The sequence below is a fragment of the Strongylocentrotus purpuratus genome, unplaced genomic scaffold, assembly GCF_000002235.5.
Source record: "Strongylocentrotus purpuratus isolate Spur 01 unplaced genomic scaffold, Spur_5.0 spur5_contig_839, whole genome shotgun sequence".
In the NCBI taxonomy this organism is placed as follows: Eukaryota; Metazoa; Echinodermata; class Echinoidea; order Camarodonta; family Strongylocentrotidae; genus Strongylocentrotus; species Strongylocentrotus purpuratus.
Genome location: NW_022145545.1, coordinates 787,200 through 815,114, shown reverse-complemented (window position 1 = coordinate 815,114; position 27,915 = coordinate 787,200). Strand labels below are relative to the sequence as shown.

General features: G+C 38.1%; 1 protein-coding gene across 1 annotated transcript; it reads right to left on the bottom strand.

The window, feature by feature from the left end:
• Nucleotides 1-11: 11 nt before the first annotated feature.
• Nucleotides 12-27,710, bottom strand: LOC580195 (cubilin). The gene is made up of 15 exons (XM_030987358.1): nt 27,293-27,710; nt 25,883-26,254; nt 23,920-24,291; nt 23,036-23,398; nt 20,715-21,089; nt 19,925-20,308; nt 17,487-17,870; nt 16,199-16,570; nt 15,537-15,935; nt 13,730-14,113; nt 7,032-7,207; nt 4,539-4,939; nt 2,662-2,761; nt 1,359-1,548; nt 12-540 (listed from the first exon to the last, which is right to left on the bottom strand). Exons 1-15 carry the CDS (start codon nt 27,708-27,710, stop codon nt 374-376), a joined length of 4,857 nt encoding a protein of 1,618 aa, XP_030843218.1. The 3' UTR covers nt 12-373.
• Between the last annotated feature and the right edge of the window lie 205 nt (nt 27,711-27,915).

The window sequence follows — 27,915 nt, the reverse complement described above, 5'->3', positions numbered from 1 at the left end:
AATAACACTCAGGTAGCCTCATCGGCATCAAGGCCCTTCATGAGGGCCCTGCAATCATTATTACTCCAGCAATTACCAGGTACCCATTTACACCTAGGTGGAAAGTGAGAAATGCGGATTAAAAAAAAAAAATCGCGGGGAATTTCAATACCCTGTTGTACATCTCATAGAAATCATGATCGAATTATGTAAAACGTCATTGCAATGTCCGCGCGTTGAAAAAAGGTATATGACAGGGTTATACTGAAATTGCATTAATAAGTTGATTTTTCGAAAGTCTCTACGATATTATTGTACTAACATATTATTATATTAACACATCACTATTCCCATAACTCAACATTCTCTTTGATAACTGGTATTTCAACTTTATTTATAATTTTCGTTGACCTTCACTCGATGCCTCGATGGTATAAATGTTGGACATGCGTCTCGCTGGTAATTTGTAGAGCACACCGGCTACCGTGGCAACAATCAAACACGTGATACACGCGAGCACTCCAATCAAAATGCTTGATTCCATACCGACCGGCGAACCATCTGTAGTTAAAGATCATGAATACCTAATTATTTTATCAATAATGAAAAAGAGAAAAATAAACAAAATGATCCCCATTCCAAAAACTAGGAAGAAGAAATGATTTATATAAAGGATTGTGCTAAATGTCATACATATTCTATATTTTATAAGTTTACACGACCCTTTCTGAGAAACAGACGCTGGCTCGTTGTAAGCGTTTTGAATGAAGAAAAGAGGAAATTTCAGGTTAAAACTTCTAATCCATTAAGCTAATTTTATGTAATACAGTATTAAAACAATGTCATCATGAAGGACAATAATTAAAATACAAATACAACATAAAAAGATTTGTACAAGAAAACAAGAGGTCAAATGTCAAAGGCAGGACAAGTAGGTGATACATTGAGGCTGCTCCCCATAACTGATTTAAATTTGGATATTTGACCATATAGAATACATACAAAGTGAAATACAAACAAACTACACACAAAAACAAGATGACAAATAGAGACAGTTAATTGGCATAGGCCTAGTCTGTAGGTTATAATTATAATAATAATAATAATAATGATGATTGGTATTTCTAAACCGCTCATTGCCCATCAGGCAAGGTGGTCAAGGCGCTCCAATATTTATACCCCGGCTCTGCTAGCTAGGCTACCGTTTTCAGCTCTCACATCATTCAAGTAATTCCTTCATACCGGTACCCATTTAAAACCTGGGCGGTTGGGGACAAATGTATATTAATATCTGCAGGCAAACCATGTAATTCACGGTCCGATGACGTTTTCACTAGACAAAAACGACACCTTTAAAGTATCTTTAAAAAGGAATTTACCAGAGTTGTGTGTTTCTGCGGCATGCATAGTGTGGGCAGTTGAAAGAGGTCCATTAGAGATAAGATGAGGTGTGGAGCTTGTTCCACGGGTGTGACGGCTACCACGTCTGAATCTAGACTTACATCCCTGGGAACACCGAGACGATGGGTCATTATCATTACAAATGAGCACCTCACAGTGAATGAAAACCTGCATGGAAAAAAAATGTATAACCGACCTCTATGACGATAACATATTCTTCAGTTGCGTTCAGTGGTATTCAGTAGTGGTTCTAGAGGGGGAAGTCTGCGGGTCTCCACCCTCCCCCCAAAATGGCATGAATGACAAGGTACCCCATAAGACAGGGTCTTATAACGTCATCTATCATTATAAACATCAAGACGGATGTTTCAAAATAAATCTAGTACTGGTCATGTGATTACGTTTTGAAAGAAATGGGCTAAAATTTACATAGAAAGGTTTAATATGTATGTAGTACCAGGCGCGTACGCAGGGGGGGGGGGTGTTTAGGGGGTTAAACCCCCCCCCTTGGTATTTTTATGTGTATAAACCCCCCTAAAAAAAAACCCAACCCCCCCCCTTTGTTTTGTTTTGTATTTTGTTTTTTTGAAGAAAAAAAAAATAATAATAAAAAAACTATTTCCATGGCTGACCTAAAAAAGGCAACCTTACCCCCCCCCCCTCCCAACGGAGCAAAATGTCAAATTTTCAAATTTCGAGACCAAAAAAAAAGAAGAAAAAGTGTCCTCTTCCCCCCCCCCCCCCCCCCCCCCCCCCGCTTATTCAGCGGCTGGCTGAGTCGATGCGAAATTTTCGGCCCGATTTAAAAATGTTAACCCCCCCCCCCCCTTGAAAAAATCCTGCGTACGCGCCTGTTTAGTACAGAAGTGTAAGGTTTGAATTCATCAAAATTACAAGAAATTTAATCAGAATGTCTGAAAATGCTGACAAATGACATTTAGTGCACACATAAACGAAATGGGTAGGCTAATATAAAACTACTCATGTGGCATGGAATATTTATCAACAAATTTCCAGCTACCTCCGGTAATATTTCGAAAACGATGATCAATCCTTTTCAGGGGATATTTCTACTGTGATTTTTTTTTTCAGGCAGACGTGAACATGATACAGCTCACTGATAACAATTATCTCAGCTTTACTCAGCCTTTTCCCTAAACCCTATTATTGTCATTCTTGCAGCCTTTTACGCCTTTTATTCATTATTTTGACCACTTTTGTACTTTTATCATTGTGAAAAAGAAATGGAAATACAAAAGAACGATGGCCTTATCATCCCACCTGTGTGTTTTCCTCGATGAAGGTGAAAGCGTCGATGACAAACTTGGAGAATGACGGATCAGAAGAGTACAATTTGCGCATAGTGGGATCCTCTGAGCATCTGAGATAAGAAAAGAACAACAAAACCGTCATGATAAATGTGAGTTGATCTAGTGGTTATGTCCGTGCATGGTCAGCTCTCTTGTCTGTCTTCGGCTACAAACCGACTCTGATCGAACCCAGGTTCGATACCCGGGGTTCAATACTGAGTCACCTCTTTCGGATGGTGACGTTAAAGGTCGGTCCTAGACGTACATAATCTTTATCTGATTGATACGCGATTAGTAAAAACTCATTACATACATACTCAAAGATACTCACAGATACGCACGCACACACCCGCACGCACCCACACACGCACGTCCGCACACACACGCCCACCGCGAATTGGAGAATTATGAGCAATTTCGTGCTATATGTCCCGTACGATTATGGCCATTTTCAATTAATCAAATCAATCAGTGATTACTTATATGACTTGAGATTTTCAACATTATATACAAAATGAAAAATCTCTTGTTTGACCACTGAATAATGGTGCTTTCTGGTATCACTACCAGTAGTCATAGTCAATAGATCCTGCAACTATGGATGAAACACTCGAATGAATGTTATTCTTTCGTATGAATCACGGAATCGCACTGAGTTTTTTGTTTTGTTTTACTATCCACCGAGAGGTCACGTTGCCTAGTTAAAATTTCAACAGACTGTAGTTCATATGGTTCGCGGTTCGAATCGCAACCGCTGCACAACTGACCTTTGACGAAACATATTGATCTACATTTGTCACTCTCGACCCATGTGTAGCAAACGGGTATCTGGTAGGAAGTAACTCCTTGAATGCTTTCAGCGCATTGTGCAGCATTAATGCTTATGCCAGGGTAAAAATACTCTTTAGGTGCGTTGAGCATCCTCTAGGATGGATATGGACGCAATATAACTTGAGCTATTAAAAATATATATATATATCATTACGGTAGCATTATGCAAACATTTCTTTATGCTTACTGATTTTGTGTATTGTTTTATCAAAAGCAAAAGTCATTTTAGTAATCTGGCAGACCTGGCAGCGGTCAGTAAATATCCATAGAAGATGTGCGGGTGAACGTGTGTACATTTGTGTGTAAATTTGTGTGATAAGGTGTGTGTAGTTTGGAGGTTATGTTATCTTGCACATTTACAGAATGCATATCTACATGGGTTCCCATGGGGAAATTTGACAGGGAAGCACCCGAGAGTATGAATAGGTTACAAGTAGAATAGGTCTAAGTAAGGCGAATAATAGTGTTGATAATTAATAGTTTGGACTTTTTTAACCTAAGGTATACACATTAGCATTAGTATTGTCTTTTCCTACTGGCCCTACAATTCTTATTACCCCATAATTGCGAAGTAGGCATGTACACCCGGGTGGAGTGGGACAAAATTGCGGGCAAAACACCTTGTCCAAGGATGTAAGGACCACGCAAGAATTATACCTGCAGGCTGGGACCATGGAGTTACTCCATGCTGGGACCCTCGTATAAGAGCCAAGAGCCTTCCCCAATTAACCAAAGTGCTCCCACTACGGATAGGCGCATCATATGTTTTTCCGTGTATCTCATTTTCATTATATTTTCAATATGCTATTGTAATTTTTTAGCATTGTAATTAAATTAATAAATTTAATCAATTTCTGCATTAAGAGTGTTCTATTCAAATTGTTTTTCTGTTTTACAATTGAATGTCCTTAATCAGGAACTTGATGAACAACAGCTTTTGCTGATCTATTAAAAAGAAAAAAAAATACTGTTTCAATAAATAAATGGATAAATGAAATGAGAGAGTGATTTCATTACCCATTGTCGAGGAAGTTGTAACTCTTTGCGTCATTCGGGTACTGAGATGGCGTGGCCCAGCAGTTCTCGAAAAAGACAGTCAAGCCAGCCACAGTTGTCAGATTAACCGCAAAGTAAAGATGTTCTCCAAGAATGATCTCGCCTTCGTCGTCACCTGCGAACTCGTCGAAGGTCGCATCTGTGTAGCGATCGAGTCGAAGAGAAAAGTCACCGTAGCCCGTTTCGTTGAACACTATCTCGCCGATCTTCGAGTCGAAGGAATCACCCAGGAGACGATGGCGATCAAGTTCACATTTGACAGGGATCATAAGGATGTTATCCCGCGTTATTTCCGTGCCTGGGAGCGGCCGAGGTTTGTAGGACGTTACCACATTAGAATAGATAATGCTGGTCTCAGTTTCCTTAATAATAATGATGATGATAATAATAATGATAATGATGATGACGATGACAATGATGATAACAATAACAACGATAATAATAGAATAAGTAATGATAATACTGATAACAATAACAATAATAACAGCCTCTGGTGCTACAATTAATTATCACAATGATTTTGTTCATACAAAAACAATCCGCAGCATCAATGCTATTCTTCCCGAGGGAGGTCCATTTACCATTACCTCAGTAATTGCCGGGTAGCCATTAATATGTTGACCGGGATTCGGATCCCCAACCCTTGCATTGAGAGCCAGCGAATAAACCACTACCACACAGGGCGTATCAATAAAAAGTTTACCCAACTTTGGTAGCTCCTAATTAAAAATTCATAACCAATATGACTTGGACATTGCTTTCATGATGAGGAGTAACTTATTTTCTGTTCAATGATACCCTTTTAATAATAATTTTTGCCACGGGTAAATGAGCAGCAGGGTCTTTAAAAAGTGTTGTCAACATCGCCTTGTTCTAAGATTGGGCTTTAGGAGCAAATGGGTCTTGCCATAATTATGCATGTGCTTCTCTGGTCTTAAATCCTTTTTTAAGTTAAATTGTGCCCTGTGCTTCAGTGCTTCATTGTTCAAAATAATGCAATATAACTAGGCTTTCACAGAACCTTGTTTCAATTGACAGGATAACCCTTAATTATCTTAAACAGCCTACTACCTCACCGCTCACGTGTCCACTGCGCCATTTCACACGCGTCAGGAGCATAAGGTGTTTAACTCGAATAGCGATTTTGATTTGGGTTACTAAACCCAAGTGCAAGAAAGAACATTTATGACGATTACATTTCAAAGAAAGTGATAACAGACTTTTATTTTTTAAGAAGGTAAAATCCTTGATAAACTTTATCCATTTTGTATCACCCAATGAGAAGGATATATTAAACAAGGGTTGCGGATGAAGGCAAGATTGCAATCATCATAACGAAGAGAATATCATAAATTTTGCTTGTAATAAGCATTTCTTTGAGTTAGAGTTGATGTTAACTATTTTTCTTCCAACTCCCTAATGGTCAATGTAAATAAATGAGCAATTGTTTTGGAATGAGATAACACACATATAATGGCTTTTGACCCACATTCAATGTTCAGCCCAAACTTCGTATAGACGCGTACACGAGGATTTCGACAATACTTTTTGAAAAGCCTCCTGTTCAGTCATCGTTCGTAGCACAATTATGAAAATGGTATAATTAGACAGGGTATTAGTTTTTCTTTACAATGAAATATAATTCAAGATCACACAGGTGAAAACTTTTTAATTAGAAGCTACCAAAGTTGTGTAAACTTTTATTTTGATACGCACTGTATACAACAACACCCCGAATCACGCTACATTGAAACAGCGGTAAAATTATGCATTACAATGAAGATCGACCTCAAAAAAGAGTGTTACGAAAAGATTAAGTATGTCTCAGTTTTCTTTTTAACATGATTAATATAGCGGTAAAATCATTTGGAAACACGACTCGAACAAAATACACAGCTCTATCTCCACTCTATAGGAACAATGGAATTGATATAATGATACATGTCAAACATGCTTTTGGTTTATATAGGCCTAGAAAATTATTCTAATTCATAGAATTTTATCAAAGGTGTGTTGTACGTCACCACGTTAGAATAGATGATGCTGGTCTCAGTTTCCTAAATAATCATAATAATAATAATAACAATAACAACAACGAAATAATAATAATAATAATAATGATAATGATGATGATGATGAAAATGATGATAACAATAACAAAAATAATAATAATAGTAGTAATGATGATAATGATAACAATAACAATAATTATAGCCTAGAGAATTATTCTGCTTCAAGGAATTTTATCAAACAGTAATAGTGCAACTGTTTAACGGCATATGACGTTTAGATCTTCTCACTGGTTCTAGGTGGGAAAGGCTCTATTAAAAGCACAGAAAAAAAGGAATCATGAATGCTTCGAAGCTCAAAGAATGATAGGCCAGTTTAACAGATTCACCTCAGTTCTGATTGGACAACTAAAATGACGGTACAAATTGTGCTTATGTTATTTACTTGCACTCTGGTTGAACACTTGTCGTATCTGGTGTATAGAACGATTTGAGTAGTATCATGATCGATCCCCACGCAATCTTCATCCTCGAAATGAATATCTTCTGCATTCGTTCCGTTTGGTAGCTGCCTTATGTCCAGGAAAACCGCCATGGATGTGCTGTCACACTCCAGGTTGACTTCTGTTAAAGATAATCATTTCCAGATGGTTTTCAAATATCGAGTGTACGCCGCATGCTCTTGTGACGATTTAACCTCGTCTATTTCCTATATACACTAACATAATTTCTTAACTTGAACCCTGGACCCAACAATATTACTAATCCTAACCGTACACCTCACGTAAAACCCAATAGCAACCTTAACCATATTTGACGAAGTAAAGCAATTTCGTGAATACTATCTGCGCATGGGCAGATAAAGGTCATTTGTGATAAAATTGTAAAACCTACCAAGATGAATACGTGCTCATGTTATGTAATCATTAGGGACTTTTACATTTGCATGGACTGATACGTGTGACGTCCATTCAAGGCAGTGCATTAAAAGGACGTCGATCGTAGCAATCCCCAATGTCTTCGTGTAAATCTAAAAGTCCCTAATATTCATGTGTACACCTACGGTACATTCTATGATACAAGATCAAGAGGGCAAACAAAAGCTTTTCATAAAGCACAAACATGACTTTGGCATTGATTATTCTTATACACACACAAAGTAGGACTTCTCCATGAGTGAAAATTCTGTGGATATTTGGGGTCATTTTACCCATGTGCTAACTACGAAATGGTCTATTGCCGCAGGAGCAAATGTCTGGTCACCAAAATAATATCAAAGAAATAAACTCTCAAGTGCACACAACCGTATGACGAACCTAAGCTACACAGGAAAGGTCTTCACCGATTCATGAATTTTGAAGTATAAAGCCGAAATTGATAGAATAAACAAGTTTGTGCAAATGCGAACATTTCCTACTCAACTCTTGCAAAATGGTGTTTTTTTTAATATTCGTTATCTGGCTCCAAACAGACAATGTAGTATAAAGTCCGATTAGAGAAAAAAAATTGTGTTTCAAAATTCACAGATTGCGAAATATCCTCAAAACAAATATATATAATATTCCTGGACAACTACCATTTGCAACTTCAGCATGAGGAGGGGGGGGGGGGGTGGGCTTGGGTAGGCATCGACAGGTTTTCTAGGGGCTGGGAGGGGCGAGACTAAATATCATTAATGATGCTTTTTTTTTTATTTACAAAGCATTATTTTGCCTGAACTTGAGGAGGAGTGTGACCAATGCTCCGAGCCACTCACCAGTTGTGCCATACGATGTAGGTTGCGATGTAGCCGTTGCATAGTGATCATCATCGTGGGATATAGTTTAGATGATAACAAAGGGGGAGGGGAGAGAGAGAGAGAGAGAAAGAAAGAGAGAGAGAGAGAAGGATGAGAGAGAAGGGGGAGACGGGAGTTAATGTAAGTTAAAATACATGTAAACAAACAATTACGCCTTTGATCGTTAGTAACTTATACGTAATAACTCGTATCACACAGAGGTATTCACATTGTGCATTTGAAGGATGTCACATTTATATTATACTTAGCTTTTATGACATTTCTGTGAATGTTTTACTTAGAATAAAGGTCTGAATATTCAATTAAAAATACGAAGTCCGACAAATTCAGAACTCAACATTTCCCAATACGCATTGCAGTTGAAATTCCACCTATTTAAAGGGATAGTGGAGTTCTGTTGCAGAGGGCGCTACACAAAATATTTGTTTGTGAGATAATGAAAAACTGAGTGTCAAATTTGAAAGAACATACAATTTATGATAAATACGATTGGTCAGGTCGATCGTGCCTTTCATGCAGTGGGTACTTCGCAAAGCTGCGGAACAAGTATTTTACTCCGCAACAAGGCTATCGATGTTCAGGAAAAATTGCTCTTGAGAATGGCAGGTTGAATGGAATAAGAGTATATTTTGCAGGTGAAACTATCTGGTTTATTAATTTATATGCACCAAATGTAGTAAGCGACAGAATGGCTTTTTTCCAAGAATGATTTTAACTATTTCATGAACATACTTCCAGGAGAAGGGTTGTTTTAGCCGGTGATTTTAACACGGTCCTGAATTGTAAAAAGGACAAAAATGGAGGAATAATGAAGGATGGTAATGATGCTTTTTATTTACCAAATCTCTTTAAAAAACTTAATTGATATATGGAGAGTGCGAAACCCTGAAGCAAGGGAATGTACACATGAACAATCTTATCCATGCTTTGTATAGTCTCGAATTGACTTCGTACTGTTTGCCGAATGGTTGAATAATTTTGCTAAAGTCATTTTAGGTCGCTTTTATGCAGACCATAATGCATTGTATTTAAAATTAGAGTTTAAGGCCGCAACAAAAGGCAAAGGCATTTGGAAACTGAATAACTCACTTTTGCAAGATGATGGTTATCAGAAAAATGTAATTTTTCTTATTAATGACTTAGAAGCGAAATTACAATTAAAAACAGAGAAAATATCAGTTTTGTGGGACATTTTCAAACAGAAAATAAGACACATGTCAATTGATGATTGTATTAATAAGGCAAGGGTGAAGAATTGTCTCATGTTAGAAGACAATTGTCAGAATTCTATGAATATGAAATACATGGTGCACAAATACGGTCAAAAATCAAATGGTATGAAGATGGTGGGCGAAATAATAAATAATTTTTAGGCTTAGAAAAAAGAAACTTTAAGTTAGAGAATATGTTTAAAGTAAATGTTAATGTAATAATATACAGAAATATGAAAGATATAATTGTAGCTGAAGTTGAATATTTTTCTCGTTTGTATTCGGCGACAGGAAAAGAGAATGAAGTGAATGATTATCTGAAAAAACATTAAGGTTGATAATGTATTAAATGAAAAACAAAATAGATACTGTGATTCAGAAATAACACTAACAGAATGTAATGACGCCCTAAATGGGACTAAAAAAAAAAAACAGGTTCAGAGGGTTTGACTTTTGAGTTTAACCAATTTTTTTGGAATAATTTGCAACATATTCTGTTAAATTTATTCATAACATCATTGTTAATAGGAAATTTACCTATTTCACAAACTAGAGCTGTCATAACCCTTTTACATAAGAAAGGTGATAAAGAAAATCTTTCAAATTGGAGGCCGCTTAGTCTCCTAAATACCGATTATAAAAGCATCTGTGTTAGCAGGAATGTTGAAAAAAGTATTAAATGTTTGAAATGATTCAGATCAAAATGCATATCTTAAAGGACGTTTTATTGGGAACAATATTCGTTTGATCGATGATCATATATGTTATTTTTAAGAAAAAGAGAATTCCGGAGCTGTTATCTTTTTGGACATAGAAAAGGCTTTCGATCAAACAAGTTGGGATTTTCTTTATAAAATTTAGACAAATTTAAATTTGATTGCATATTTATTGGATATATAAAAACTCTTTAAAAAATGTTCAAAGTTGTATTATTAATAATAATTGGCAATCATCTTTTTTTTCTCTGCAAAGAGGTCTTCGGCAAGGATGCCCAGTGTCTGCTCTATTGTTTTTAGTTGTCATCGAAATATTAGCAACCGAGATTAGATCAGATGAAGCTATTCAAGGTGTTCAATTACCGGGATTAGAAGATATGCCTGATACTCAAGTGAAAATTAGCTTATTAGCAGATGATACAACAATTTTCGTTGCTAACGAAATTCTTTTAAAGATGCCATGCGTAAAATAAAAACTTTTGGTTGTGCAGCAGGACCTACTTTAAATGTATCAAAATCAAAAGGTTTTCATTTTGGTGAATTTAATGTAGAACAATGTAAGGAAATCACATGGTCCTATCAGTTTGTAAAAAACAATCGGTGTTTATTTTAGTAAGAACATGAAACTAGCTTATGAAAAAACATGGAAGGAAAAGGAAGAACATATTGAAAACCAAATTAAACGATGGAAACGTAGAAAGTTGACATACTTTGTTAAAGTAACTGTATTGAAATCACTTGTGTTGTCAAATATTACTTTATTATGTCAGTTTTTTCCAAATATTGATTGTATAAATACACAAATTGAAAAACTCATTTACAATTTTGATTGGGATGGTTTAGATAGAGCAAAGAGAAAAACTCTAATCGGGTCAACCGATAAAGGAGGTTTGAATATGCCAGATTTTGTCTTGCAAAGTTTTGCTTTAAAAGTAAATTGGCTCTTTAAGTTAATGGATAATAAAGATCATAATTTTAGATGGAAGATTCTCCCATATTATTATTTAAACTATCTTGGGCCTAACTTTTTAGTGCTCAAGATGAGTTTCTTAAAAAACGAAGATTTTACAGTTCTAAAAGAAACACCTTTATTTTACCAACAATGTATTTCCGCATGGAAAAAATGTCAATGTGTAAATAAATCATGTAATGAGGTCAATAATATTAGAATGCAGCTGTCATGGGGAAACACATATATAAAAGAAAGAAAAAATTATGTTTATGGTGGAAACACTGGCTAAAATCTGGAATATTATTTATTGGGGACATCATAGACGCCAAAGGGGATGTGGATGTAAATCGGGCAAAAGAATTACTTTGTATTAAAAATAATTATTTATGTGAGGTTAAATTACTTTGGAAGTGTATACCTCGTGACTGGAAAAGAAAATTAAAATGTGAAACTGTTTTGTGTTCATATAAAAATAAAAATAAATTATCCTGGGAAAATATATGGAAAACGAATTTGACATACGTTAAGGAAAAAATTTAAAACAGTTTAATTTCGAACTACTCTATAAGTTATTAGTATTTGAAGAATTTCTATATCGTTCAAAAAGATCTGATCATGATTATTGTTTGAAGTGCAAATGCACAGAAAAAAATATTATCATTTATTTTATGACTGTGAGTACTCAAAAATATTTTGGAACAAGGTCTTATTTTTCTCAGAAAAACAGAAGTATTGTTTTATAATGAAAATATTGAATACAGTGATATAATTGTAGGCAAGCAATGTGATAACATAAATTCAAAATATGTATTTTTAAAAAATCTATTAATTAATTTAGCTTCTTATGTTTTATATACGCAAAAAAGAAAAGGTAATTTTACAAACAAATTCGACATTTGTTTAAAGTAAATATTATGAAAGGTAAATGTTGAAAAGCATCATCTCTGGAAAGAAATGTTGACTATGTTAAACAAAAAAGTATAATTCTTTTTGTAATATAAGTATAATTCATGTGTTTTTCTTTGTAATCGAGATAATTTCGTGTCTCTTATGTACGTATTATTATTCAGTTAATAAATGATGGGAAAAAATACAAATTAAAACGTACAATTTAAATGACAAAATCAGCTTTGTTTGATAAAAATTGGTTCAGAGACGGCTGAAATATCCATAAATATAACGATTTCTAATACTTGTGTATCACCACAAATATTAGATAACTTGAAAAAACCGTTGAAAAAACGAAACAGCGCCGTTTACGTCATATTTCAGCCAATGCCGATCAACGTGTTTTTTTTAAAGTGGAGCTGAATTGGTATGATCGTATTGGCTAAATTTCACACATTTTGGGGTCTAAAATTACCTCCATAGCAATTTTAGGTTCTAAAAGGGCACTAGAAATTTCATAGATAAGAATAAGAGCAATAGCCATGCACTTTGAAGGCATTTGCGATCTGAAAACAGAACTAAACTATCCCTTTAACACAGAGTCATGAGTCATTAATGAATCGAGATAGCAAAGAGGTTAGAAAAAATGACAAGGCGATGCACATTGGCATGGGTGTCGATCTGTAATTGATACCTATTGTTCAGGGGGATGATCTATTCATTCATCCCCCTGAACAATAGGTATTACGTAAGGATCGACACCCATGCACATTAGTATTGTTGGTGTTGAATAAATAACTGAAAGACTAAGATCTGTGGCCTTTATTTTTCAAAAAATTGAAAATCTAAGGAAATTGTCAGAGGCATTTTTAGAGTAAGATGAGGCCCTATTCATGGAAATGTCATAAAAGATACTAAGAAATAACTTTGAAATCTTTTAACCTTACAATATTCAAAACTCAGTTTTTTACGAGTTTAGGTTTTCAGCAATCATTAATAATTGGCAATTTCAAAACATTATTATCACTATCATTATCATTATTATCATAATAATCACTACAAAACATATCATCATCATCTTCATTATTTTGTTTAGCGTAGGCCTCCCTTTTGCGTCAGGTTTCTTCACATTTCATTGTTTCTCTTTATCAGTTATATAAATGATGAAGAAGACAAAGAAATTGATTCGATTTTTCTTTCTTCATAAAAAAAAACTATTTAAAAAAAAAATTAAAAAAAGGATCTTTAATAACTTATTTCATAATTTAACTAAGGTCTGAAATATCTACGATATTACTAATATTTCATTTTTTTCTTTCTGTAATTTAGGCAGCACGGATAAACTATAAAGCCGAATAAAGGCTGTGCATGGCCGCGGTTTTCATTCTTTTTTTTGCGTACAGCGCTTGAAATATCCTATTTTAATCTTACGACAGGCCTACACGGATAATAGGTAGGCCTACGTGAATCCCCTCTAGACATTCTTTTAAAATTCTTTATTCATTGACAAGACTGTTTTTCTCATAATTTTCTATTTTTATGATTTTAGTTATGTGACTAAGAAGGTCGTTCAGCTACCTTCAAATAAACAGCTTATTGCGAAACTAGCTCCTTTGCCTGAGGTTCCGCGATTGTTGTAGTAGTAGACCGTCATGACGTTGCTGCTTGAATTCACACTGTCAGGTATGCTTAAATTACCAGTTGAATGTTGTATCACAGAATAACCAGTATTCGGGCCATCATACACGCGAAGATACCCGTTAGAATCAAGCCAGAAGTCGTTAAAATCGATTCGAACTGTTGTGTAGCTGGGACATTCTACGAACCACGTGCACTCGTAGTAGTCGCCATTTACATCCGGGTAATCAGGAGTTGTGAGCGTGATACGACTATCTTGGCCAGACAATGATACAGCGCTACCACATGAAGACATCGGTCCAACCTGCTCCCAAGTTGGTTCTCCTGAATATAACATACACCAAATATATGATAGATAAGATATTAATAGTTGCAATAAATATAGCGTTTGGTACTTATGTTTCTAAGTGCTTTATAAGAATATTATTACACGGCATGCACCCCCCTTCATCAGAATCTGCCCGGTTCTTTATAATTCCTTACACACTTTATTCAAGCCGTCGAAGATGGCGTTACCAACAAACTCACCAGCCCAGCCTGAGGAAGGACCTATTTTTTTTTCGCCGGGCGTCCTTATTTTTTTTATCACGCCATCATCGGCTGGTAGCAAGTAAGTAGGGGGAGGTAGTGTTGGTAACGCCAAATTCTGGACTAGCCTACTTACGGCAAAACCACTTTGATAAGGCCCTAAAGCCATTTCCTTTACATTGGTGGAAAATGGCAAATGTCATTGTCTTGCCAAAGGAATTTGCAAGGCCTGTCTTGTGATCCACACTCCGGAGACATATTCACTGGACCACGACATCTCTTGACATGCATATTAATGTAGCTGCTTAGTAGTAATATAGGAGGAGGCAAACAAAAACATAATTTCAAATAATGTGTCTGTTATAATTTAGATCATCCCATCATGCGGATACGTTTTCATAATCGCAAAGTCCTGGATATAAATTTGTCGTGCCTATTGATATCGCATTATCTTAGTTACCCAATTACATCCTCAGTCTATCAGGATTTGGATGAAGTAATTTTTAGAATACTTTGAAAGCATTGTCTAGAATAATTTTGGAATATTATATATTTATTTCATTTGTCTGTGTGTATTTGTGGAGGGGGGAGTTCAGCCACTAGTGATCAAAATTACTGCATTTTAAAATTAAGCAAGTTTTGGTTTAACTAAAAATCTTAGGAACGAATTTATCAAGCGTCAGTGTGAAACCGAGTCATCCCCGAAATACAAACTTGGCGCTCGTACTACGTATTAATATTCATAACGCCAGTATGGATTATCAGAAATGATTCTTTTAGTCTAACTTCGAAAAACCTCGGTTGAGCCGAACCGCTGTTCTTCGAAAGGATCAACTCTTGGCTCGTATTCGGTTACTTCTATCACGGATATACTATACTGTCGCTAGTAGATCCATACTAATATTGTCCACTGAAATAAAAGAGCTATCGAGGGAGAGAAAGAAGGCAAAGAAGAAGAGAGAGGGGGAGAGGGGGAGACAGAGAGATAAAGAGAGAGGGAGAAAGAGAGGGGAGAGAGAGAGAGAGAGCAGAGAGAAGGTATTAGCTGTAATATGGAAATTGTATTGTCTAGATATATAATTGATAATTTATGTACCTCCGTTTATTAAACATACCTATGCATTTGTATTACCATTATATATCTTGTGAGCCAAAATGACCTTTTTTAACGTGAAACTTGGAAATAACCCCGAACAGTACTGAACTGAATATATCAAACCTGACGAAACAATGGAGGCTTCAGCGAGTATTCCACGTTGCTTTGTTACGTCACTCCAGTCAGTATCATTGTAGTAAAGCGTCATGGTATTGCTGGATGACTGAATGGCTCCAGAACCTGGTGTGGAACTCGACGATATTTCGGCCAACTGATAGGTTGAAGAAACAGAAGAGGCATCGTAAACTCTGAGGCGGGAGCCAGAGAAAATGTCGAAATCGTTGAAAAGCAGCGAGATTCGGTATCCGTATGGGCAGGTGAAATACCAGTAGCAGATGTACCGGTCATTCACAACCTCGACTGGATAAGTCGGTGTTCTAAAGACAATAGATGGTGATGAAAGGTCGAGGTGTACCGTTTGACCACAGGAATCAATACCCACACTATCCCACGACAGTTCGTCTGAAAAACAAGGTAAACACACAATATTATAGGTATATAGTTCAAAGATAACAGAGTTGAATATTGTTATCAATAGAGGAAAGAAAGCTCGTTGAAGATAATTTGCGTTGGATTTTACATAAATTACGATCTTCGCAATTCCGATGAAAACCGACTCTGATTTTCCGTCAGATTTGCATTACTTTAAGCTTAACTCCCGACTTAAGTGCTTATATGAAATGGAAACATGTTAAGAGTCAAGTCAAAAACCACTCAGGTCATACCTGTTAATGCGACGTCCATGGCGTAACCATGACCATTTCTACTAGTTGATGTATCGTTGAAAACTCCAGAGAAACCTCCCCTTGTTGAAACCACCGTAGAATTACTGACAATGCCCCGAAGATCGGAAACCTGGTAGAGCGATGACGATGGATAGTCGTACACCGTCACATACTCGTTTTCTGTCTGGAGGTCGTGTACACGCATCTCAACTTGCTTACCCGAGGGACTTCTGACGTACCACCAGCAGTCGATGGTCACATCAGATTCCGAATTTTTATGATACAAAGGAGTGGTGGTTGTGACCCGTGGTGTACTTGTACTCAAAGGAATCACTCCGCCACAGAAACCCGGCACCTCCGAAGGCATTGCATCTGAAGGTGACAATAAAGAATAAAAAATGCGGAGCTGTTCTTCGAATTGTCATGAGAGCGCACGGAAGAGTGATGGAAAGTAAAATTAATTGATGTTATGATGCTGCTAATTGTTTATAGCTGCGTGTATATGCTAAGGCTGGGAATGTATTTCTTAGGATTTCTTACCACCTGTCTTCTCAAAGTATGAAGCATATACACGTATGCTACCCTCTTTCCTATGTGTTCATCCTTTACATTACATTAATTTGAAATTTTACCTATATACAGTTAAGAATTACTACTCATTCAGTGGTAGACCCACTTGTGTGTATTATGTTCGTTCATATGTCACATACAAGAGCATATAGAGATATAAAGTCTTATAAATACTATTGTAAAAAATATTGTACAATTTAGCCCTTGGGCTGCCTTCCATATTTCTTAATAAAACAATTATCATTAGTATGATATTAGAACGAAAGCGTAATACATATTTTTGTTAATAAGAACTCAAACTAACGCCTTTTTTTACGAACCATATACGGGCGACAGTCCGATCACGTATCCACTACCACTACGTTATGACACATCTATATTGATTATAACTATTAAGGGAAAAGCATATTTTTTAGTAGCCTAGCGCCCTAGCCGGCACTAATCAATCACCCTTCATCAAGTTGAATACACAAAAAAGGGGAAAAGGTGAATTGCAAAGGAAGTCTTATATTATTTAAAAGCAGAGGGATGCCATCCCATCCACATGTTTTTGATGAAAATACCATTGAAACACCTGTAGGCACCGTAAAGGGTACAAGAGATGTCAGGAGGAGGAAACATATGTGCTTCAACTAACAACCACGCATATCTTTCTTGTATTATATCAGTTTAACTTTTTCTACCAGCTCATCTAGAATGTTGGATTTCTCGTTCATACCTAGAATCCTCGCTTCGAACAGGATTCCTGGGCCGTTATAACCAGAGTTGTAATCGTAGTAACGCACTATCACTCCGCCCCGTGAAGACAAGACAGTAGCAGGTGATTCCAGGCGTCCAGACAAGTAAGATACCTGGTAACTTGGACTAATAGAAGTCGGATGGTCATAAATATATATCCTTTCAGAACTGCCTGTCTCTAGATCAAGTACTGTCAGTTGGACTTGTTTTCCTGAAGGACTTGTAATATACCAGTAGCAGTTCAAGAAAACAGAAGATCTAGACGACTGATAGTAGTACGGGATGGAGAAGGTAGCATGTGGTGAAGACTGAGTCAGTGGAATCATACCTCCGCATGAAGTCGCGCTCGAAGAATTGGGTGTGTCTAGGAAATGAACATATTTATAGCATACATGTGGATAAACTTATCTCGATTTGCTTACATTGCTTACATTGCTAGGTCGGGTAAACATTATGGATTGCCCTACCTTGCAAACACGTAGACCTAATATATTCATATGCACTCTGACTTTTGAAATAATTCGTAGCATAGGCGCCGGAAGTGGGAGGGGGGCGGGGGGGGCACCTGCGCCCCCCCCCCCCAAAAAAAAAAAACGCCCCCCCCCCCACCCTTAAAAAATATTTAAAAAAGCAGTAAAGGAGTAAAGATGGTTTGTATTTTTGAAACAAAAAGAACATACAAATAAGAAAACCTGAATTGAATCACATACAAATTATATTCCATTCAAAGAATGGGATTTAAATTTCCTATACATTCCGCATGCCCCTATATTTATCAATCGAGGTTTTTATAATAGCGATACCCGCATATCGTAGAAATATTGTGAGAGGATGGGAAAGCGAGTGTGTTTTTTTTTTTATTATAGAGGTGAGAAGACATGAGCCCCTTAACACTGGCGTACTGATGGGGGGGGGGGGTATTTCTAATTTGAAACCAGTGATTGATAAATGTTGCTGAAATGACATGATTTTCCGGTGTTTTTTCGGGGTAAATCGTACCTTTTTATGCGTTTGTTGGAAAATTACAAATTCCCAAATTTACAGTCGGGCGAAAAAATATGCTTATTTAGAAGCATTCATGTCAGGCATGCAGAATGTCGGGGCTTGGGGGCTCTAACCCCCCTTCACGAATTTGAAAAAGTATTTAAAAGAGAAAAAGAAAGGAAGAGAGAGAAAAAAAATGAGTGACCCGCCAATGTCACAAAGGAGGTATCAACATATGCTAATCTGGCCGTAATTAAATGCCTAAAACTCATGAGTTTACGGGGGTTCCGCCCCCTGGACCCCCCTCCCCCCAAGGGTCCTAAGGCGGCCCCTGGATGCTCGTCTGACCGTAATTAAATGCCTAAAACCCATGAGTTTACGGGCGCTCTGCCCCCTGGACCCCAACAAGGGCCTTAAAGAGGGCTCCTGGATGCTTATCTGACCGTAATTAAATACCTAAAAACCTCTGAGCTTCCGGGGGCTCTGCCCCCTGAACCCCACATAAGGCCCCATGGCGGGCCCTTGGATGCACATCTGATCGTAATTAAATACCTAAAACCTATGAGCTTCCGGGGGCTCTGCCCCCTGTGCCCCTGGATGCTTATCTGACCGTAATTAAATACCTAAAACCCCTGAGCTTCAGGGGGCTCTGCCACTGGACCCCGCGCCAATTAGTGAACTGCCAGTGTCACAAATAAGATGTCACAAATAATCTGAATAATATCTAACCGTAATTTAATGCCTAAAAAACGCTGAGCTTCCGGGGGCAAAGCCCCCGGCCCCTACACCACTTTACGCTCGCTACACTCTACCTGATCGTTAATGCTCCACGTTGAAAAACGTTCCGCGGGGCCTCCATGTATCATCTAAGAGTTGTGGTGATGCAGATTTTTCTTTTAACCCCCCCTTATTTAATACGTCACTGCCCCTGGAAGGTGAGCCCCCTGGAATGTTTGCCCCACCAATCCCAAACTGCTTTCGGCGCACCTGATTCGTAGTACTTGAATGAATTAATTCGTAACGAGGCATTCACAAAGATGAAGGCCTATGTATTCAACTTGATTCCGTTACAAGCATGGCCTACTGTGTCATAAATGTGAATTTCCCACCGTCAGCGCATGGGGAAGGAGGGGAGATAGGGGGCCGTGGGATTCGAGTTGGAAAATAAGTCCCGAAAGAGAAATTTGGGGGAATATGTTTTTACTATTACCCCCCCCCCCCCCACACCCCCGTCGGGAAAATCCGACATCAACATTATTTTCATACCATCCAAATCAATGCCATTAAATTTCCCAATAGAAATACATCACTGAAGTAGTCAATGATGCATTTCTTTGGATGGGGGAAGGGACGAATGTACAAAGTAGCCGATGACAGTAAAGAGTTCTTGTTGGAAATTCGTAGGCGTTACAAACGGAGAGCCTCCTACTTTACCTCTTAGACTGAACTCTGCCAGGAAGCCTCTTCCCTTCTTCCCAGTGTACTTGTCAGTGTGTTGTACTGTCCATCCACCACGTGAAGAAACCACAGGTGATATATCCACGTCAATGTCTCCTTGTATACTTGAAACTATGTAGTTGGTAGAGGATGGGTAGTCATAGATCATAACTTGATAAGTTTTATAGTCTATGTCTAACCATGTCAGTTCAACCTCCTGTCCCAAGGGAGCATGTACACACCAGTAGCAGCGTATATATGTGTTAGACTCATATGACGAGGGTTGGTAGTAATGTGGGGAGTTGAGTGTAAAGTCTGGCATCGATTTGCTCAGCCTAATTGTCCCCCCGCATGATCCTGGGCCCACTACCGAAGTTCCATCTAGATCAAGAAGAGAACCGTTTCAATGTACTATGTAATGTAAACAATCATAATACATGTACATGTATACGAATAGCGACGTTGATATACCAGGGAATGCGTAAGGCGTCGATCCATACAGTTCTACTATCTTTCTGGCTTTAGCCAAGCTGCCCTAAGACGCTAAAGCATTCAAATAATAGATATATACCTGATAACAATATACTGCTCTTGGGTGGAGAGAGGCACTGTAGATTGATGAAGAAAAACTAATGCCTTCGTTTGTCTTTTTAATAAGCATGGTTGAACTTTGTTTAAAAGATGATGATTTGTGAATCCTTATCATAAACATTCTTATTATCAGGTCATTGTGGCCTTTGGTGTTTTCATCATAATCAGTATCATAGTGTACAATCGAAATTATTACCTGAAAGGGAGACGTTGGCTCGGAACCCTCTTCCATTAGTATCAGATGAGTAGTCGTCTAGCATAAACGTGATGCCTCCTCGAGTAGACACGAACGGTGACAGGTCTGGATCAAATTCACCTCGGAATTGAGATACCGGGTAACTTTGAGATGATGGGTGATCGTACACCCTCACGTACTCATACGATGTGTCAATATCTAGCCATTCAAGCTGCACCTGTTTACCTGCCGGACTAGTCACATACCAATAGCAATCTGTTTCTCCTCTAACCGACTGACCGTAGTAGTACGGGGAGATGAAGATAAACTTATCTTGAAATTGATCCAGTTCTACTCTACCGCCACATGTCTGTTGCCCCACAACTGGGTATTCATCTGCAAAGATATTTTGCATAACAAAATCAAGGGCGCCGCTACAAGGGAGGGGGGGGGGCGTGATATAGGAAAATAAAAGACTGGTGACGTTTTTCTAAAGTCATTTTGCTTGTTAGGGAAAAACGTAAAAATCTTTGGGCAATTCCACCATCCGATTTTTTCCCCGTTGGCAAACTAAATCTGATCCCATTTACCCCATTCAAATAGTCTGGCGACGGTCCTGAACAAAATGAATGTACCTTAAAGCTAAATGTCAAGAAAAAACTATTGAGACATTTCTATTTTAGATTGTCATGAAGATATTTTGCGAGCAATATATAATGTTTGAATACGTTCATATTAACAATGCATCGATCTTACTACTAAAAAAGATCATGATCGCGAAAATTTTCAAGAAATCAACTCAAGGGCAGTTTCAATACCGTATTGTATGACCCATGTTAGAATTTCATAAAACATTATTAATGTTTGCACATTCATAGCAGGTGGTGGACACGGATATTGAATTTGCCTCAGGTTGATTTTTTGGAAGTCTTAGCGATCGTATTAAAGTGGAAAGCATTTCATTAAATAAGTGGGGGGGGGGGCAAAACGCATTTTTGCCCTCCCCCCCCCAAAAAAAAATGAAATCAATAAATAAATAAACGCCCCCCCCCCCCCATTTAAAAAAAAAAAACAGGAGTAAAGGAGTAAAAATAGTTTGTACGTTTTTAACCAAACAGAAAATAAATGATAATGAAACCTAAATTTAATCACATACAAATGATGTTCCATTAAAAAAAAAAAATGGAGAGTAAGCATGCCCCTATATTTATTTATCAATGGAGGATTTTATAATAGCGATACGCGCATATCCTGGAAATATCGTGAGAGGATGGGAAAGCGCGTGTGTTTTTATTATAGGGGTGAGAAGACATGAGCCCCTGAACACTGACGTACTGATGGGGGAGGGGCAGTTGCCCCCATCCAATTAAGATTCAAAACGTGGTTCGATTCGTTATCAGAGAAATATAAATGTTGGTAAAATAACATAATTCTCAGGGATTTTTCCTCACTTTTTTTATAGATTATACTTTTTTATGCGTTTTCGGAAAATTACATATTCCCACTTAACAGTCAGTCAAAAATATGTTTATTCAGAAGCCTTCATGTCAGGGCTTTCAGAATGGCAAGATCGGGGATGCCCCCCCCCCCCCTCCCCCCTCCCCCCTCTCACTTTTTTTGGAAAAAGTATGTTAAAGAGAAAAAGAAAAAAAGAGAGAAAGAAAGAATGAGTGGCCTGCCATTGTCACAAATGAGGTAATAAAATATGGACATCTGACCGAAGTTAAATGCCTAAAACCCCCGAGCTTCCTGGGGCTCCGCGCCCCTGGACCCAACCCGGGGCCCTAAGACGGGCTCCTGAATGCTCATCTGACTGTAATTTAATGCCTAAAACTCCCGAGCTTCCGGGGGCTCCGCCCATTGACCCTCGGCTCCGCCCCTTACCCCGCTGGGGGGAAGCCCCTGGACCCTACGCCAATTTATGCTCCTCTCGCTCCGCTCTCTACACTCTACCTGATCTTTGATACTCCACTTTGAAATACGTTCCGCGGGGCCTGCATATATTATGTAACATGTAACAGTGTTTGTGATGCAGATTTTCTTCTCCCCCCCCTCACGTTTTTGCTCATTACGCCACTGCCCCTGAAAGGTGAGCCCCCTGGAAGGTTTGCCCCCCCCCCCCCCCCAATCTCAAACTGCTTCTTGCGCGCCGGGTTCAGACCAAATGCTCGATGTGGTCTTCCAGAAATACGCTTCCTGTCACGGTTGTGTCTCCACAGAACGCTCGTATGAACGCCTCTCTAACGAGGTGAGTATGAATAGGGCCTCAGTTCTAAAGGGTGACCGTTTGGTTAAATAATGTTGTTAATTTTATTCTATTTTCACTCTTAAACAATGTTCACCTGTAATGCTTATTGTAAATTGAAGGCCGACTCCTCCATAGGTTCCACTGAATTGGAAGTATAGTGTTCCCGTGTTCTGAGAGAAAACCCTATCTTCAGGCATGATAGATGGATTCGAGAAACGAGATACTATTCCACTTGTGTTAGAACTATCATATACATAGAAATGTCCTGCTTTAAGCTTATGGAATTCGACCTTTATACGTCTTCCGACTGGACTAGTAACAAACCAGTAGTTGTTCACATTTTCAACATAATATGTAGAAGTGAAATACATAGACTGAACGGTCAGCGATGTCGTATTTTCATTCAGTTCAATGACCCCACCAGATGATTGGAGGACGCTGGCATCGTTATGTCCATCTATATAGTATGAAAAAGATACGAAACACGAAAGAGACATAAGAGATAAGAAATGTTGCATGTCGCTTGCTGCAATATTTCGTTGGTAATGCTCTTCCTTGCAAAGCGGATTCTATCTAATCGTTTATATTGATATGAAATCTACATTAGCTTGGATGTATATGTATCAGGGCTGATTTGGAACAAAGTCATACACTTCCTCTTTTTGCATATTTTTAGCATTGGCGCAAAATAGGCAGGGGAATAACTTTGGGCTACGGCGATGGTCGACAATTATTGAAATTCGAGAGTTTGAAGTTTTAAGTAATCTCTTATTTCTTGTCGATATCTCAAATTTCTAAAAACCTAAATAGGTTCATAAATCTGAAAGAAAATTGGCGTGCTATGTTATATTGGGCTTATTCTGATAACCGACTTTCTTAAACTGCTCATTCGCTTTGCTTGCTCATATCATCCAGTTTAATCGGGACCAGCTTCCTGTTATTGGAACATCATGGAACACGAATTATAAAAGTATTCACCTATGTAGCTGAATTTCACGCCGAAATAGGAATCCGACACATCATTATTGTAGTAAGCGTTGAAATAGACACGGGCACTGGAATCAGATATAACTGGGTGTGGGGCTTGTTGGAGTTTTCCATAAGCATAGAAAATTTGTCTTCCTCTTGAATCATATATACTCAGATAATCGTTGTCATCAATTAATTGCCAATCATAAAACTCCACCACAATCATCGTGTTGGGAGGACTATTGATGTACCAGTTACAGGAGGCAGACACACCAGATGGATAGGAGTTGGTGACGTTGAAGTGAGATATCGGAGAAGTCTGGTCGAGATTGATAGTTCCTCCGCACTCTCCTGGAATGGCTCCTTCGATTGACAACTCTTCTGCATGGAAAGATGAAAGAAAGATGAGTGAATGGGCATCCATAGTCAAGGAGAAAACCCCAAAGCAGTGTTTGGTAACATTCTAGGCATCTAATATGGGATAAAAATTCGTGCCTGATTTTATACGATACAAAACATTACTCGCTATACAGGTCTATTAGAAAGACTTAACCCCGTCTCATAAAGAGTTGCGATCGATTCAAATCATTCGCAAGTTGCAGTCTTCTATCTTGTATGTACATAGATGTGATTGATTTCAATTACAAAAAAGTTGCGATTAATATCAACTCTTTATAAGACGGACGGTATCTGAATTTCAAAAGGAAAATCCCATTTCTAAAAAGTTGAGTTTCTGCTCTTTCATATGACACCTCAATCAGCAAAAATGAGCAAGGTATGACAAAGTCCTGTTTGTTTAAAGTAGTGCTTGCATTTCCATAATTTGATCAAACGAATTCGTTTTCACTGGCTTCCTGCCGTAGCAACAAGCAGAATTGACAAAAGACTTATATCCGTTTCGTCGACAAACAGCCATGCATGAAGTCTTTCGTCGAAGCAAGGAGTAACTCCTTGGTCGAAGGCTGATTGTCAACGAAACGGAGTTAAGGCTTTTGTTAATTCCGTTTGTTGCTACGGCTGAAAGCCAGTGAAAACGCATTCGTTTAATAAAATTATGGAAATGCATGCACTACTTTAAACAAACAGAAATTTGTCATTCTTTGCTCATTTTTACTGATTGAGGTGTCATATGAAAAGACAGAAACTCAACTTTTTAGAAATGTGATTTTCTCTTTGAAATTCAGATACCGTTCGCCAAATGACTTTTTGGTTTCCTCTCTTGAAATTCATTTTAATCACTCATGCGTGTAATATGCATCATATGAGTTGCATCAAAATGAAAGAGGAGGATATAAGCTTTCCAAATATGTGTCATTTATTAATTATAAATGTCATTAGGTTATGATAAAACATCGATAATTCTCAGTTTCGTTTTTCTGGGACGCACTGTATAGTCGAGTAAAAATACTTGACATGAGATGCAAAAGTCGTTGGTTTGATCCTCGGCACGGCAGTCATATCCTTAAGCAAGGTATTTCGTCTACATTGCTTCTCATCACCCAGATGTTAACGGATAGCCCTACCCAGTAGGATGCAAAGTCATTGTGGTTTGCTTAGCATCGTGAGCGTCTTTATTATGGCTTAATACGGAATACAACCTTTAAGCGCTTTACAGATATTATTACCCCTGTCGTCGGATTCATTCCCGCACAATGTGCACCATCCCCACTCCCTGGGGAGTATTCCTACCATATGGTCACCGTGAGGGCATAGGCAATTACTAACAAGAATGCTTTCGTCATCCTACCGGGTCCCCATTTCTCTCTTGGGTATTGAGTGGCAAATGTAGATTAATGTCTTGCAAAAATACTTTGCCAAACCACTCTACTACGACACTTCCAAATACGACAAATACCGAATAAACCCCAACAAAATTATATTATTCTGTTATTATTATTATTATTATTAGGATTAGGATTTTAACCATCCCTTTATAAACACATTGTAAGCAATATGACCCACAGTTTAGTACCTTGTAGAGTTGCTTGCATGGTCACCGAAGTCTCTTGGTGGATGTCGTCTAATTTTGTGGGTAGTTTACACGTGAGTCCACGACCATTTGATATGAAACTGTTCCCATGACGTCCACCGAGTTGGATGCCTTGGTCATTATCAGTCTCGATCCCGAGTCCGTCATAGACAATGAAGGGTTCAGTCATGGGCTCCAAAGCCACTATGTCCAGTCGAATGGTCGTACCGGGTGGACCGCGGAAATACCAAAGGCATTCGTTTGTGGCATCGTCTTCAGTCCCTCCGAGACGGTAACGCTCGTCTGTGATTTGGACAGTTGGTTGGTCCGCGTCCAGAAGGATGACTTTCCCGCATGGAGTCGGGTCTCCACCATCTAGTGATGATCAAGAAATAACAACAAATTATACAAACTATCAGGAATAAGAAATTTTTCAATTTGTCTCCATATTTCGCTCTCTTTACAATAAAATCAATTATTTTCTCACCTCAGGGGATTCCATAAAAGATAACATTACATTTTTTAATCATTTTGATTTTTAAAAGTTATATATGATTTCATTGAGACGGGCTTAAAATAATATTGAACACGATAGTTGACGGAAACGAAAGAACAAATATTAACAAGAGGCACAATTTCTATTTCAGCTTTTGTTACCTGTGAAAACCTTTCGACACTACCTAGCATGCTAGGGAAGGGACTTCATTGTAGATCGTTCACATCAAGAAATATGAGGGCATCATGATTATGAAAATGTAAAGTTCATCGTATACGCAAAATGACGGGAAATGATGAACGTTATGAAACAGGTATTGAAAATCATATCGTATGTATGCGATAATTCTCCACTCTGACATGACAACGGGTGTTCCAGAATATGTAGGCGTGAAGAAAATGGTCTAGTAATAAACTTGTAAAGTACAGCTACGTCTCACGTTCCTAGACCATTTGCTTCACGCCTATATATATATATATATATACATAAAAGGTATTGGAAGCAATAGGTCAATAAATAGACCTACATAGTTTGTAAATTTAAAAGCTTATATATATATATATATATATATATATATATATATTGAATAAGGCAGACTAATGGAGCATGGTTGCAACTCCGAGTTTCACGCCTTGCGAGCGATCATCAGGCAACTGATAGCATGATTACTCTACAATCTACAATACGTTCAAAATAAGGAATACAATACAATACAAAACAATAAGATTTACTCATGGGTGAAGGGGCTATTGTGATTGTTCAGGTACTGCGATGGAATTTTAAACATGGGAGGGGGTATCGCAAAATAGTCTCAACCAAGGTGCTAGTACATAAATATATATATATTTAATTAAGTATAGTCTCTTTTGAAGTTGCAGAGGTAGAATTTGTTTTCGTGGCGGCATTTGGAGATGAGCTCTGGTCTTCGTTGAAAGTCTCTTCATCGCATGAGATGTCTGCTATTCGGCGGCTTATTGATGCTGGGAGATTCTTGATGATGGATGGTGGGTGGTTGGATAGCTTGTGGATGTACATTGGGCAGTCATTCGGCTTCCTGTAAGGGTAGTACTTGCCATCACTCAGGTTGAAGGTGATGTCGAGGAAGTTGGTGATTTTTAGGTTGCAAACGATTGTGATGTGAAGGCCAAGTTTTTGGAATGTTCTCGTTATGCTTTTCCTAATTCGATCGGCTCTGCTTCCGGAGATGCTCTTGAAGACTGCTAGCCCATCGTCTCTGTAAAGCCCGATTCCATCTTTGCCATAGTCCTTCGATAGGATACTTAGGATGTATAAGCCGACCAACTCACATATCTCAGCTCCGTCAAAACTGCCCATAGTGACGTCGAAGAGGCCGTTGCTATCCTTCTTCCTCCATGGTTTGCCTTTGTCGAACAGCAGAGATTTCCTCGAGTGCATCATGCGATGAAGAGACTTTCAACGAAGCTTCCCCTGCCTACAACGATGCCCTAAAAGCCAGTGAATTTGCTGAAACCCTCACCTACACGAAGGAGCGCCCGACAAGGAGAAAGCAAAACCGGAA